The sequence below is a fragment of the Pinus tabuliformis genome, chromosome Q (assembly GCF_031772625.1).
Source record: "Pinus tabuliformis cultivar Carrire ecotype Pingquan chromosome Q, CPIR1, whole genome shotgun sequence".
NCBI classification, from domain to species: Eukaryota; Viridiplantae; Streptophyta; class Pinopsida; order Pinales; family Pinaceae; genus Pinus; species Pinus tabuliformis.
The window spans coordinates 34637519-34653161 of record NC_142296.1 but is presented as its reverse complement, the minus strand read 5'-3'; the positions used below and the strand labels follow the sequence as shown (position 1 = coordinate 34653161).

The 15643-nt window shown below is 39.7% G+C and overlaps 2 protein-coding genes across 2 annotated transcripts; both read right to left on the bottom strand.

Annotated features, from left to right (window-relative positions):
* Positions 1-5575: 5575 nt before the first annotated feature.
* Positions 5576-8840, bottom strand: LOC149218142 (uncharacterized). Its single transcript, XM_089386491.1, has 3 exons — positions 8759-8840; positions 8381-8563; positions 5576-7851 (listed from the first exon to the last, which is right to left on the bottom strand). The coding sequence occupies exons 1-3, from the start codon at positions 8838-8840 to the stop codon at positions 5576-5578; spliced, it is 2541 nt and encodes an 846-aa protein (XP_089242617.1).
* Positions 8841-10612: 1772 nt separating this feature from the next.
* LOC149218141 (uncharacterized) lies at positions 10613-15612 on the bottom strand. Its single transcript, XM_089386490.1, has 2 exons — positions 15405-15612; positions 10613-12888 (listed from the first exon to the last, which is right to left on the bottom strand). Exons 1-2 carry the CDS (start codon positions 15610-15612, stop codon positions 10613-10615), a joined length of 2484 nt encoding a protein of 827 aa, XP_089242616.1.
* Between the last annotated feature and the right edge of the window lie 31 nt (positions 15613-15643).

The following is a 15643-nucleotide window of genomic DNA, read 5'->3' as shown; positions in this document are numbered from 1 at the left end:
TTTGGTCTCAGTGGACGTTAACCATCATCATCATCATCATCATCATCATCAAATGAATATCATTGCACTGCACAAGGTAAACAAGAGATGTAGGCGGGTTTTGAATATCGATGACTTGCACAGCTTAATTATTATTAGGGTTAGGGTTCAGTTCTACAGGCAGTTGGGGTCTTATTGTCTAATTGTTTGGTGGAGCACCTGACGGCAGAGAGAGTGGTTGTTGAAACTGAGGAAATTGGTTTAGGAACGGGATTTGTTGAGCTCTCCAGTTTGGGTTCAATTGATTAAAATGAGACTTCTATGGGGGCCAAGGAGTCCACATTGCAGGGTCTACAAAGGGAGGGTTTGCTTGTTGCATGGGTGGGAAGTTCATTTGGTTAAAGGGTGGATATTGCATTTGGTTGAAGGGAAGGTAATTTTCTTGATTAAAGGAAGGATAATTATTCCAATGATTAAATGGCATATTAGAGTTCATACCTTGTCCTCGTGGTTTCCATTGCCTCCTCTGTGTTAGTAAATAAATTTCTTCAGCTTCCCCCTCAGTTGGTTGTAAGGCTACTTTTATTCCTAGTAAAGAGGGGCATTGTTGGGTTTCATGATCTTTCTCGCAAATGGTGCAAATCGGTACCTTGTCTAATGGACATTCCCTTAGTGGATGTTTTTCTCTGCATTTAGGACAGAAGACAGCCAAAGAAACTTCTGCCTTTGCTTGCTTCCTCTTAACATGCAAGGTATCAATCTGTGAAGCAAAAGAGCTTAACATTTCAGTTTTAAATTCTTCAAGTAGATTACCTATTTCAGCTCTTGTTGCTCCCCCACTGGTTGATTTTTGGACTCTTGAACATGTATTATCCCTGCTTTTTGGTCTATTTGTAGCTCCTCTTGAACATCTCTTACAGAGGTTGACAATTTCATCATATGATTCCTTAGATATGTCCCCTTTACCAAGCATATTTAACATGTCTAAACAATCATCCCGTACACCTTTCAATAATATTGTCTTAAGAATATCCTTACATTAGGGTGATTGGATCTCTGCAGATTATATTGTAATCTTTCCACAAAATCCTCCAAATTTTCGTCCTCCTTCTGAACCATATTGAATAGTTCCTCCTTTTTCTCTCTCGTATGGCAATAGTCTTGATATTTGGCCAGAAACTTCTCCTTCATCTACTCCCATGTTGTGAACACATGACCTCCCAGGCTCATAAACCATCTTAGTGCATTTCATTTTAATGTTGCTGGAAATAACTTCAACTTTTGAGCATTAGTAACATAATCATAACTTCTACACAATATATCAAACTCGAAAAGAAACTCATCAGGGTCTTCAGAGGATAAACCATGGTAGTTAGGTAAGGCTGAGAGTGGGATGTTATTCATAGGAGTTGCTCCTCTGGGAAGATCCCCAATAGGGTATTCCAAGGTGGAGAGAGAATTCTTGCTCTTCCTTCTCCTCCTCTATGTCCCCCACCAAAGAGTCCTTCATTGTTTCCATCCATTGGCTTTTCCCCTGTTGCACTTGCCCGATCTTCAGCGCTTTCCATTGGACCCTCAATGTCCTAAACTAGTTCCTCAACTTCTATTGGTCCCTCAATATCTTCTATTGGGTCTTCAATGTCCTCGAGAGCTTAGCCTCTGAGAAGTTTCAGCTTTTGAGATAATCTCATCAATATAAGTTTTTCTTCCTCCTCTTGTTTTGCCCTTGCCACCTGTAGGATTAGTTTTCTTGTCTCCTCTCATGCATCCTGCACATCTAAAAGAAAATCATTAATGCTTTTAAAATCTATGATTGCCTTCCCCGACAACGGCACCAAAATGTTGGTCACATTAATTGCTTATTAATTCAAATAACCAAGTGCTACATAAATTGTCAACCCAGGGAAGTCTATTTATTTCAAAGGCAACTACGCACTATATGTACTCAATCTTAAAAGCAATAAAAGTTGTAGTAAAAACTAGTCACACCTTGCTTCAAGAAAACTAAAGCTCCACTTTGAGTTACAGCAAAAACAATCTATTGCAGACAGCTACCAAAGAATGCTTAATGTCATTAAAGGAGTAATCTAATGAAAAAGAATCAATCTGCAAAGGAAAGCACTAGTTATGTTGTAACAGAGAACATGACCCTATTCTCGGAGTAGGAATCTTCAGCACTTGTTTCTGATTACCAAGCTTGCCAACTCACTCTGTAAACTCAATTGCCAATGAAACAATCATGAATTAATTGTGGATAAACTAAATAATGCAGCAATCAATTGGAAAGAAAACAGAGTTTCAACAATAATGTATAAACAATATTCAGTAAACAGTACTGTTAACAAGGCATGGATAAAAGACACACTTAACACACTGCAGAAATATAATGGGTGAATCTTGTGATGAAGGTGGGCCCTGTCCTTCTCACAAGATTTCCTAGGAGACAAGAACTAAAAAGAAATGTTCATAACAATATTTTATTCATCCATCAATATGCCATGTTACAAAAGGATTCCAGTTCTGTTCCTTCAACTAGACCTTTTCCGTAGTCTGTTCATCCCCCTCTAATGTAGATGTCTCCTCTTTTTAAAGAGGAGACATCTATTACAACAGATTACATTGTAAGTCCTATTTTAACCCAATATACAAAAATAGGGAAATCAGTTTTCCCATCAACAAAATACTGTTACAGTAATGCTGTCTTTGGATCATGGTCATTACATCCAGTGTAGCAGCTCCTTCGGTGATCTTCTTCTGTTGCTGTCAAATCTAGAATGCAAATCACAACTGTTTCAGCCATGAGATTTGCACATTGTTCCTACTGTTTCAACAACTGTAGAAGTAATCTTGCAATCTCCAGGCAGTTTCAGCAACGTGGACTGCACATCGTTCTTTAAATGTTCAACAACTATCAATTCAATGATTAACTATGAAGATAGCGTAATTATATGTAAAATAATTAAACGTATAGTGATGAGAAGAAATATTGTGTACCTTTGGAACAATTGGGTTAAAACAATAACAAGGACTTTAAATATAGGTTGAAAAAGATGACATCATAGCAAAATGTATGGTAAAAAAGGGACAATATGAGGTCCTAACAAGAGTACCTATCTTTTCTTTGACTTCATTTTCAACAAATTGGCGAAAAATTTTAAACTTCTCAAATGCTTCTGACTTGTTCTTCAAGTAAACCCAAGTCATTCTACTGAAATCATCAATGAATAGTAAGAAATATTTGCAACCACCAAATGAAGTTTGTAGTGGTCCACAAACATCACTATGAACTAGTTGTAGCTGCCTATTTGCATGCCGTGAACTTGTTGGAAAAATTTCTCGACTTTGTTTTCCATAAATGCAAGCTTCACATTTTGCACTTTCCATTTTGAAAGTGGGAAGTCCTTTAGCCATTCCTTGTTTTTGCAATTGAGAAAGACTCTCAAAATTTAAGTGTCCATATCTTACATGCCATAGTCTTACAGGTGAAATACCTATAGTCACTGCCCCTGCAAAATCAGAATTCCTTGGAATAACTATCCCTTTCATCTGTAACAGTTTTCCATCTTCATAACCTGTCATGATAGATTTCAAGCTCTGTTTGATTGAATTAATCTTGACTAAACCATCTTCCATAATCACCTGATGTCCTGCTTTTCGAATTGTGACTAAAGAGAGCAATTTTTTCATAAAAGTTGGTACATACCATACATTGGAAATCATTTTTTCTCTAATGACACGAAGAAAAACTTTAACTGCTCCTTTTCCATAAGGAGTATGTTTTGTATTGCCTACAAGAAAAATGGAATTAAGTTGGCAATCTTGAAAATTCCAAATAAAATCACGTCGACAAGTCATGTGCTAAGTTTTCCCTGAATCCAAGATCCAGGTCTCTTCATAATCACTTCTAAGATGATAAGAGAATTTTGAATCTGGTGAGGAAGTAATAATGAGTTTTAAGTATGAATGACTATGGTTAACCATTGTATGGCTATGGTTGACCATGTTTTGAAAACGATTAATCATGACTGACTATGGTTCAACATGGTTTTACTATGATTGACCATCATTTGACCATGGTTTTCCTGTGTTCAACCATAGTTGAATATGATTGACTATAACTTACTGTGTATTAAATGTGGTTTGACAATGGTTGACCATATTTTGAATATGGTTTGCCTATAGTTGACCATGATTTGATTATGGTTACTGTTAGCGCTTGAGATTTCACCCTAGGCTGAGGAAGATAAACCTTCAAGGCTACATCAAACCATTTCACCTCGTAGCTAGCCCTACGAGGTATGAGAAGGCTCTCTCGGGTCAGATTCGATAGATCTTTCAATATGATTAGGCTGACCAATTAAGAATAAGGATTTTAGGCTAGTAAATTGATAGGGGGTTTGGATTTAATGATTTTTGGGGTTTTTTAATGGAATGACGGGGCTTTTCTGGGCTACATGGGCAAAATCATAGCTTCAAACAGAAAAATATAATGACTACACAGGTTATCAACTGAGGCAAGGTAGGCATGCAATTTAACACCAAATCTGGTTTCAAATGGGATGGCAAGACTGGTGAGGAGCTAAGGAGGGCAGACAATAACTCTGAATCCTCCTTAAACAGTAGAAAACATCGAATGCGAACAAACTTATAGGAGGAGCATATAATACTATGAATTCCTGCCTAATCACTTCATTTGTTCAGCTTGAAAGGGTCATGAAATGAAATGGAACATACTGATTACATATGAGACAAAGGGACAAACTTATGCTAAATCAACATACCACATGAATCTCAGCAAACAGAGCTTTGAAATTCCATTAAATTCTCTGCAGAAAACTGTACAATACAAAGCTCTCTGCTTCTCCAGCAGCTCCCAGCGCTCAGAAAAAACTCTCCCCCTCTCACTTTCCTCTCTCCTTACAAAATGAATTTGTTTTTATAATAAATACATTAAAAGTAAACTGCTGCCCAAAACAGAGGCGCTGTTTTAACTAAAGCCATAAAAATAGAGGAGAATCCTCCATCTGCTCCTAAAGATAGAAAAGCCTTCCATTATTCCAGCGACAACTAGCTGATGATAGAAATAGGTAATCGCACTTTTGAATGCCACTTTGCAACGATTGCCACGTAACTGATAGCTTTAATTCATATGCAGAAGGTTCTATAAAACAACGACTTATGTATAAACAACTCAATGCAGTTTAAAATCCTCTGATGGCCATTTAAAGATATCAACTGGGGCGTAGATCCACCTGGAGATTTAACTAAAGCTATTAATAGAAGATCGAATCTTATTTCTCTATTACGCAGGCTCCCATTGATGACACAATTCTCCCATGTTCACAACTGGCCAGCCACGCGGTCTTCTACGGTTTCAACACTTGTAAGGCATTTTGAAATGCTTGTATTTGGAAAGCAAGCTGTAGTTTCCCTAAAGATAACACCATTATCTTCTCGGCTATCTGATCCATTAGTCTCCAGTCGTTGTTTTGAGGGAGTAAATTCTCTTTCATCAAAATTATTGATTTGCTCTTCCTTTTTGGATAAGAAAGAAGGCATATTGTCGTGACTATGTTCTTCAGTGTCATTAAGTGCATCAGCATAGCACTGAAACAAATTCAGTTAAGAACTGGTCTATCAAATCTGGGCACAGCATTTGATTCCATAATACTAGAACCCACTCTCCCGATTGGTTCAAGTTATATGCCTCTGCCATAATCAGCGCTTCCTGAAATCGGCACTGTTCAACAAGAGCTCGCCGTGCATTTGTTTCAGAACGATTAAGCCACATGGTATCTGGCATTCGTATTTGGAGGGAAACTAATGATGCTTGTGCACAAGACCATCTTGCTTTATTTCCTGCATCTATGCTTGAGTAAACTTCAGCGGCTTCTACATAGAAGCGCATCATTTCTAACAACTCCTCACTCTGTTCTTTATCACGACGCTGAAGCCATTGATCTAGGGCCTTTTGTGCACATGACTCCAACAGAGCCGACATTTCATGTTTCATATCAAAATGATTGTATACCATGGCAAATGCATCAAGATCATCAGGGTTGAAATGCTTCAGAGCTGAAAGAACAGCCATCCGGAAACCTCTGATAGCTTCTGCCGATTCTGTTGTTGCATCTGCCACGGCATATTTTTGAAGAAGGAGCTCAAGCTGACCATTTTCAATGAGAATATCCAGCATGAAATACAGAGCATGGAAATTCCCAACTCCTGTCACCAAGCGAGCCAAACACGAAAAATCCCCTTCTGCAACATATGACTCAACTCGTGTTGCTGCAAGGGCCACAAGAACATCCACTCCATCAAGACATGCAGATGTCTTGTAGAAATGGTACGCCAAAATGAGTAACTCAACCTCACAGGCATGAGGCATGTCATGACCAGTTATGACCAACCGCATTAAGGCATGCCCAAGTTCTGGCTCAGAAGGACACAATTCTGCCCACTTTAAGAAATCAGAGGCTCTCCATAAAAGAGGAGCAGGTCCTTCCTCTCTTTGTGATGATTCCATGTATCCACCACGGTGTGCTGCCAAAAGGCCCTTCAAAAATGATTCTGCAAGAATACGTGCAATGCTTGCTGCCGGCATTGAGTGAGTCTCAACAAGAAGTTTAGCTTCCTCTAGTGAATCTTGGGCTTTGAGAGAAAGAAGCTGAAGAAGTTCAATTGGCTGCTTCTGGAATGCTTCAGAAAATGACAGCTCTAGAAAATTGGCAATCTTCACCACCGCTATTATCCTCTTGCATAAACCTCTTCCACATCCTTCACAGCATTTAGTTGCAATCACTTCTAATACCTCTAAAGGTGTCCTCATATTGATGTTTTCTGTTACATTCAAAAACTGGAGTAATGCAAATGCCGGACACTTGGTCATTGGCAATGTAACATATCCATTCATATTAGGATTGGAAATCTCTGCAACTTTCAAAGCTTCCTCTATAAGTAAGAGCTCTGATGGTACATATGTTGGTGAAAGTTTGTGTTGGAGCTGTTTTGCTGCAGCTATTTGACCAACCTCTAGAAGTGATAACACAGCCCTTTCAAGTTCTGCTGCTACGACCCTTTCTTCCCATCCTGCAAGAGCTGCCTCTATCTTTATATTTTCCTCAAATGATGGAAAAACACCCCCATGTTCATTACTTCTGATAGGAGATATAGAAGATAATAGATTATCTTCAGTGTCACTCTGACCTCTTTCTGCACTATCAAGTGGAGCTCGTTTATGAAGTACATACCCTCTGTTCCTTCGTTTTGGTTTTGAGCCACCACCAGACACATTAGTGAAACTAATGTCTACTATGTGTGGATTACGATTATCTGACTTGCTAATTTCCTTGTTATCAATTTGATCTGTAGATCTTGCTCTGATGATGTTCAAGTGACTATCCATTATTGCAATGATACTTGCTGTGTGGTCAATGACACTAGCATTATTTCCTATATTACATTCCTGGTTTGACCTCAAATAAACATTTGGAATCTGAAAAATGGCCTTTCCATTCTTCATCTCTGCTTCAGATTCCACAGCTAGAAGCCACACTCTAGTTTCAATTTCTCGAAGCAAATGTAAGGGATAGACCGGCTGCGACTGTGTCATGCTGCCACTTAACCACTGTAATGCAAGCAACAACATTCCATGCAGCTCTAATGCTGGAACATCCTTTTCAATAGCTTCTGCATGCTTCAGGAAGAACATACCCGCCTGCAATGGGGGAAAGGAGTATTTAAAAAAAAAATCTTGACAGTGGCCCCACAAAGCAGCCTGTTCTTCTGGCACATCCCATAAAAACTCTTTCCACTCTGCCACCATGGCCTCAGCCACATGAATCTCTTCACTGTCATCCAACTGCAATGGAGCTGTAACACCATAAAGACAACCAAAATATATACCTGCATTTTGCAATACCTGCTCTCCACAAAATATATATAAATGATGCTTTGAAATTGTGTTTGTGCAGGTAGGAGTTTTTGAAGTTTGCTGCTGCCTTAAGAAGAGCTGAAGATAAATTACATAATCTGAAAAGCAACATTAATGATTTCTTCTTCAAAACCTGGTTTTGAAGAAGAATCAATCTCTGATATAAGACAGAGTCTAACATCGGCTCCATTTGGGATGGCAGCTGCAGCTTCCTGGAGGTGCCAAGAACCGCAGAACTTTGGGAGAGCAGACCGTGCCTCCACCATTGGGCAATGGAGTCATCATCAACAAATCAACACAGCTGAAGACTTATTTTCACACTGAAACTGAACTCAAACAAACTAAAAGCCAACTGAAACAAGATGCTGCCCTTGTGGCTGCTTATTTATTTACAAAACCTACTCTAATCTGCTGTACAAACAATAGATCAAGTAATGCTAAAATGCCAAATTAACCACTCGAGTAAACCTGACAATGAAGCCGCTTGAGAATGCTGCCACGAAGTCACAGATGCAGTTGCCGGCAGCCCTTCATGCACATGTTGATCCTGGTCACCGAGAAGACAGCCCGATCTGTTAATCAAACTGAAAAATGTGTCCATGTAGGCTGCAATAGGATCACGGACAACGGCCTCTGTAGGCTGCCCCAACTCTGCAATACATACTTCCAACTGCACATTGTCAATGTATACCTCTATAGGCAAATCTGTTATTTCTTGTTTCGATGGAGGAAGGATTTCCAAGAACTTTTTAGGGTCTTGGAAATCATAAGACTGAATTTTCTCATCGAGATACTGAATCTCATTTTCAACTCTTTCAACAACTAACTCATAAAATCTAGTTTTGCCTTCAAGATGAAGCTTCGGAGATTTCACACATCGAAAGAAAATACTGAAAAATTCTTCATTAATTTCAATATCTGCTAACATCTCTCTAACTCCATCTAGAACTTCACAAAGTGCAGGGTCTGCCACATACCCTACCATTGCATGAACATATCAACAGGCACTGGAATGTCTGGATCGAGTTGGAGTCGCCAGGTGAATGATTTAGCCTTTCAAGTGTCTGATCGTTGTCCACTATCAACAATCAGATCTGAACTTGATATATGTACTGGGGTAAAAATGCAAATGAAGTGTTCGTTTTCACAAGCTCACAGAGATTGACTGAAGCAGCGTTTATCTACTAACGCTGATGTAAAACAAGAGCGTTTTCGAAGGCTTCTGGCGTAACTTCAGGCTCCGTCTAAGACTTGCGAAACTCACACATCAACACACAAACAAGTTTGTTCTCCCCAGTATGGTCGCCAATATGTTAGCGCTTGAGATTTCACCCTAGGCTGAGGAAGGTAAACCTTCAAGGCTACATCAAACCATTTCACCTCGTAGCTAGCCCTACGAGGTATGAGAAGGCTCTCTCGGGTCAGATTCGATAGATCTTTCAATATGATTAGGCTAACCAATTAAGAATAAGGATTTTAGGCTAGTAAATTGATAGGGGGTTTGGATTTAATGATTTTTGGGGTTTTTTAATGGAATGACGGGGCTTTTCTGGGCTACATGGGCAAAATCACAGCTTCAAACAGAAAAATATAATGACTACACAGGTTATCAACTGAGGCAAGGTAGGCATGCAATTTAACACCAAATCTGGTTTCAAATGGGATGGCAAGACTGGTGAGGAGCTAAGGAGGGCAGACAATAACTCTGAATCCTCCTTAAACAGTAGAAAACATCGAATGCGAACAAACTTATAGGAGGAGCATATAATACTATGAATTCCTGCCTAATCACTTCATTTGTTCAGCTTGAAAGGGTCATGAAATGAAATGGAACATACTGATTACATATGAGACAAAGGGACAAACTTATGCTAAATCAACATACCACATGAATCTCAGCAAACAGAGCTTTGAAATTCCATTAAATTCTCTGCAGAAAACTGTACAATACAAAGCTCTCTGCTTCTCCAGCAGCTCCCAGCGCTCAGAAAAAACTCTCCCCCTCTCACTTTCCTCTCTCCTTACAAAATGAATTTGTTTTTATAATAAATACATTAAAAGTAAACTGCTGCCCAAAACAGAGGCGCTGTTTTAACTAAAGCCATAAAAATAGAGGAGAATCCTCCATCTGCTCCTAAAGATAGAAAAGCCTTCCATTATTCCAGCGACAACTAGCTGATGATAGAAATAGGTAATCGCACTTTTGAATGCCACTTTGCAACGATTGCCACGTAACTGATAGCTTTAATTCATATGCAGAAGGTTCTATAAAACAACGACTTATGTATAAACAACTCAATGCGGTTTAAAATCCTCTGATGGCCATTTAAAGATATCAACTGGGGCGTAGATCCACCTGGAGATTTAACTAAAGCTATTAATAGAAGATCGAATCTTATTTCTCTATTACGCAGGCTCCCATTGATGACACAATTCTCCCATGTTCACAACTGGCCAGCCACGCGGTCTTCTACGGTTTCAACACTTGTAAGGCATTTTGAAATGCTTGTATTTGGAAAGCAAGCTGTAGTTTCCCTAAAGATAACACCATTATCTTCTCGGCTATCTGATCCATTAGTCTCCAGTCGTTGTTTTGAGGGAGTAAATTCTCTTTCATCAAAATTATTGATTTGCTCTTCCTTTTTGGATAAGAAAGAAGGCATATTGTCGTGACTATGTTCTTCAGTGTCATTAAGTGCATCAGCATAGCACTGAAACAAATTCAGTTAAGAACTGGTCTATCAAATCTGGGCACAGCATTTGATTCCATAATACTAGAACCCACTCTCCCGATTGGTTCAAGTTATATGCCTCTGCCATAATCAGCGCTTCCTGAAATCGGCACTGTTCAACAAGAGCTCGCCGTGCATTTGTTTCAGAACGATTAAGCCACATGGTATCTGGCATTCGTATTTGGAGGGAAACTAATGATGCTTGTGCACAAGACCATCTTGCTTTATTTCCTGCATCTATGCTTGAGTAAACTTCAGCGGCTTCTACATAGAAGCGCATCATTTCTAACAACTCCTCACTCTGTTCTTTATCACGACGCTGAAGCCATTGATCTAGGGCCTTTTGTGCACATGACTCCAACAGAGCCGACATTTCATGTTTCATATCAAAATGATTGTATACCATGGCAAATGCATCAAGATCATCAGGGTTGAAATGCTTCAGAGCTGAAAGAACAGCCATCCGGAAACCTCTGATAGCTTCTGCCGATTCTGTTGTTGCATCTGCCACGGCATATTTTTGAAGAAGGAGCTCAAGCTGACCATTTTCAATGAGAATATCCAGCATGAAATACAGAGCATGGAAATTCCCAACTCCTGTCACCAAGCGAGCCAAACACGAAAAATCCCCTTCTGCAACATATGACTCAACTCGTGTTGCTGCAAGGGCCACAAGAACATCCACTCCATCAAGACATGCAGATGTCTTGTAGAAATGGTACGCCAAAATGAGTAACTCAACCTCACAGGCATGAGGCATGTCATGACCAGTTATGACCAACCGCATTAAGGCATGCCCAAGTTCTGGCTCAGAAGGACACAATTCTGCCCACTTTAAGAAATCAGAGGCTCTCCATAAAAGAGGAGCAGGTCCTTCCTCTCTTTGTGATGATTCCATGTATCCACCACGGTGTGCTGCCAAAAGGCCCTTCAAAAATGATTCTGCAAGAATACGTGCAATGCTTGCTGCCGGCATTGAGTGAGTCTCAACAAGAAGTTTAGCTTCCTCTAGTGAATCTTGGGCTTTGAGAGAAAGAAGCTGAAGAAGTTCAATTGGCTGCTTCTGGAATGCTTCAGAAAATGACAGCTCTAGAAAATTGGCAATCTTCACCACCGCTATTATCCTCTTGCATAAACCTCTTCCACATCCTTCACAGCATTTAGTTGCAATCACTTCTAATACCTCTAAAGGTGTCCTCATATTGATGTTTTCTGTTACATTCAAAAACTGGAGTAATGCAAATGCCGGACACTTGGTCATTGGCAATGTAACATATCCATTCATATTAGGATTGGAAATCTCTGCAACTTTCAAAGCTTCCTCTATAAGTAAGAGCTCTGATGGTACATATGTTGGTGAAAGTTTGTGTTGGAGCTGTTTTGCTGCAGCTATTTGACCAACCTCTAGAAGTGATAACACAGCCCTTTCAAGTTCTGCTGCTACGACCCTTTCTTCCCATCCTGCAAGAGCTGCCTCTATCTTTATATTTTCCTCAAATGATGGAAAAACACCCCCATGTTCATTACTTCTGATAGGAGATATAGAAGATAATAGATTATCTTCAGTGTCACTCTGACCTCTTTCTGCACTATCAAGTGGAGCTCGTTTATGAAGTACATACCCTCTGTTCCTTCGTTTTGGTTTTGAGCCACCACCAGACACATTAGTGAAACTAATGTCTACTATGTGTGGATTACGATTATCTGACTTGCTAATTTCCTTGTTATCAATTTGATCTGTAGATCTTGCTCTGATGATGTTCAAGTGACTATCCATTATTGCAATGATACTTGCTGTGTGGTCAATGACACTAGCATTATTTCCTATATTACATTCCTGGTTTGACCTCAAATAAACATTTGGAATCTGAAAAATGGCCTTTCCATTCTTCATCTCTGCTTCAGATTCCACAGCTAGAAGCCACACTCTAGTTTCAATTTCTCGAAGCAAATGTAAGGGATAGACCGGCTGCGACTGTGTCATGCTGCCACTTAACCACTGTAATGCAAGCAACAGCATTCCATGCAGCTCTAATGCTGGAACATCCTTTTCAATAGCTTCTGCATGCTTCAGGAAGAACATACCCGCCTGCAATGGGGGAAAGGAGTATTTTAAAAAAAAATCTTGACAGTGGCCCCACAAAGCAGCCTGTTCTTCTGGCACATCCCATAAAAACTCTTTCCACTCTGCCACCATGGCCTCAGCCACATGAATCTCTTCACTGTCATCCAACTGCAATGGAGCTGTAACACCATAAAGACAACCAAAATATATACCTGCATTTTGCAATACCTGCTCTCCACAAAATATATATAAATGATGCTTTGAAATTGTGTTTGTGCAGGTAGGAGTTTTTGAAGTTTGCTGCTGCCTTAAGAAGAGCTGAAGATAAATTACATAATCTGAAAAGCAACATTAATGATTTCTTCTTCAAAACCTGGTTTTGAAGAAGAATCAATCTCTGATATAAGACAGAGTCTAACATCGGCTCCATTTGGGATGGCAGCTGCAGCTTCCTGGAGGTGCCAAGAACCGCAAAACTTTGGGAGAGCAGACCGTGCCTCCACCATTGGGCAATGGAGTCATCATCAACAAATCAACACAGCTGAAGACTTATTTTCACACTGAAACTGAACTCAAACAAACTAAAAGCCAACTGAAACAAGATGCTGCCCTTGTGGCTGCTTATTTATTTACAAAACCTACTCTAATCTGCTGTACAAACAATAGATCAAGTAATGCTAAAATGCCAAATTAACCACTCGAGTAAACCTGACAATGAAGCCGCTTGAGAATGCTGCCACGAAGTCACAGATGCAGTTGCCGGCAGCCCTTCATGCACATGTTGATCCTGGTCACCGAGAAGACAGCCCGATCTGTCAATCAAACTGAAAAATGTGTCCATGTAGGCCGCAATAGGATCACGGACAACGGCCTCTGTAGGCTGCCCCAACTCTGCAATACATACTTCCAACTGCACATTGTCAATGTATACCTCTATAGGCAAATCTGTTATTTCTTGTTTCGATGGAGGAAGGATTTCCAAGAACTTTTTAGGGTCTTGGAAATCATAAGACTGAATTTTCTCATCGAGATACTGAATCTCATTTTCAACTCTTTCAACAACTAACTCATAAAATCTAGTTTTGCCTTCAAGATGAAGCTTCGGAGATTTCACACATCGAAAGAAAATACTGAAAAATTCTTCATTAATTTCAATATCTGCTAACATCTCTCTAACTCCATCTAGAACTTCACAAAGTGCAGGGTCTGCCACATACCCTACCATTGCATGAACATATCAACAGGCACTGGAATGTCTGGATCGAGTTGGAGTCGCCAGGTGAATGATTTAGACTTTCAAGTGTCTGATCGTTGTCCACTATCAACAATCAGATCTGAACTTGATATATGTACTGGGGTAAAAATGCAAATGAAGTGTTCGTTTTCACAAGCTCACGGAGATTGACTGAAGCAGCGTTTATCTACTAACGCTGATGTAAAACAAGAGCGTTTTCGAAGGCTTCTGGCGTAACTTCAGGCTCCGTCTAAGACTTGCGAAACTCACACATCAACACACAAACAAGTTTGTTCTCCCCAGTATGGTCGCCAATATGTTAGCGCTTGAGATTTCACCCTAGGCTGAGGAAGGTAAACCTTCAAGGCTACATCAAACCATTTCACCTCGTAGCTAGCCCTACGAGGTATGAGAAGGCTCTCTCGGGTCAGATTCGATAGATCTTTCAATATGATTAGGCTGACCAATTAAGAATAAGGATTTTAGGCTAGTAAATTGATAGGGGGTTTGGATTTAATGATTTTTGGGGTTTTTTAATGGAATGACGGGGCTTTTCTGGGCTACATGGGCAAAATCACAGCTTCAAACAGAAAAATATAATGACTACACAGGTTATCAACTGAGGCAAGGTAGGCATGCAATTTAACACCAAATCTGGTTTCAAATGGGATGGCAAGACTGGTGAGGAGCTAAGGAGGGCAGACAATAACTCTGAATCCTCCTTAAACAGTAGAAAACATCGAATGCGAACAAACTTATAGGAGGAGCATATAATACTATGAATTCCTACCTAATCACTTCATTTGTTCAGCTTGAAAGGGTCATGAAATGAAATGGAACATACTGATTACATATGAGACAAAGGGAAAAACTTATGCTAAATCAACATACCACATGAATCTCAGCAAACAGAGCTTTGAAATTCCATTAAATTCTCTGCAGAAAACTGTACAATACAAAGCTCTCTGCTTCTCCAGCAGCTCCCAGCGCTCAGAAAAAACTCTCCCCCTCTCACTTTCCTCTCTCCTTACAAAATGAATTTGTTTTTATAATAAATACATTAAAAGTAAACTGCTGCCCAAAACAGAGGCGCTGTTTTAACTAAAGCCATAAAAATAGAGGAGAATCCTCCATCTGCTCCTAAAGATAGAAAAGCCTTCCATTATTCCAGCGACAACTAGCTGATGATAGAAATAGGTAATCGCACTTTTGAATGCCACTTTGCAACGATTGCCACGTAACTGATAGCTTTAATTCATATGCAGAAGGTTCTATAAAACAACGACTTATGTATAAACAACTCAATGCGGTTTAAAATCCTCTGATGGCCATTTAAAGATATCAACTGGGGCGTAGATCCACCTGGAGATTTAACTAAAGCTATTAATAGAAGATCGAATCTTATTTCTCTATTACGCAGGCTCCCATTGATGACACAATTCTCCCATGTTCACAACTGGCCAGCCACGCGGTCTTCTACGGTTTCAACACTTGTAAGGCATTTTGAAATGCTTGTATCTGGAAAGCAAGCTGTAGTTTCCCTAAAGATAACACCATTATCTTCTCGTCTATCTGATCCATTAGTCTCCAGTCGTTGTTTTGAGGGAGTAAATTCTCTTTCATCAAAATTATTGATTTGCTCTTCCTTTTTGGATAAGAAAGAAGGCATATTGTCGTGACTATGTTCTTCAGTGTCATTA

Bases quoted from the DNA above. Each gene is read 5' to 3' on its own strand.
- LOC149218141 (XM_089386490.1), bottom strand. From the start codon at position 15,612: ATGCCTTCTTTCTTATCCAAAAAGGAAGAGCAAATCAATAATTTTGAT. The intron at 12,889-15,404 runs GCCAGTTGTGAA...ATGGTGTTACAG, and splicing joins CGTAGAAGACCGCGTGGCTG to CTCCATTGCAGTTGGATGAC.
- LOC149218142 (XM_089386491.1), bottom strand. From the start codon at position 8,840: ATGTTAGCAGATATTGAAATTAATGAAGAATTTTTCAGTATTTTCTTT. The intron at 8,564-8,758 runs GCAAAACTAGAT...TATGTATTGCAG, and splicing joins TCCGAAGCTTCATCTTGAAG to AGTTGGGGCAGCCTACAGAG. The intron at 7,852-8,380 runs GTTTACTCGAGT...ATGGTGTTACAG, and splicing joins TCAAGCGGCTTCATTGTCAG to CTCCATTGCAGTTGGATGAC.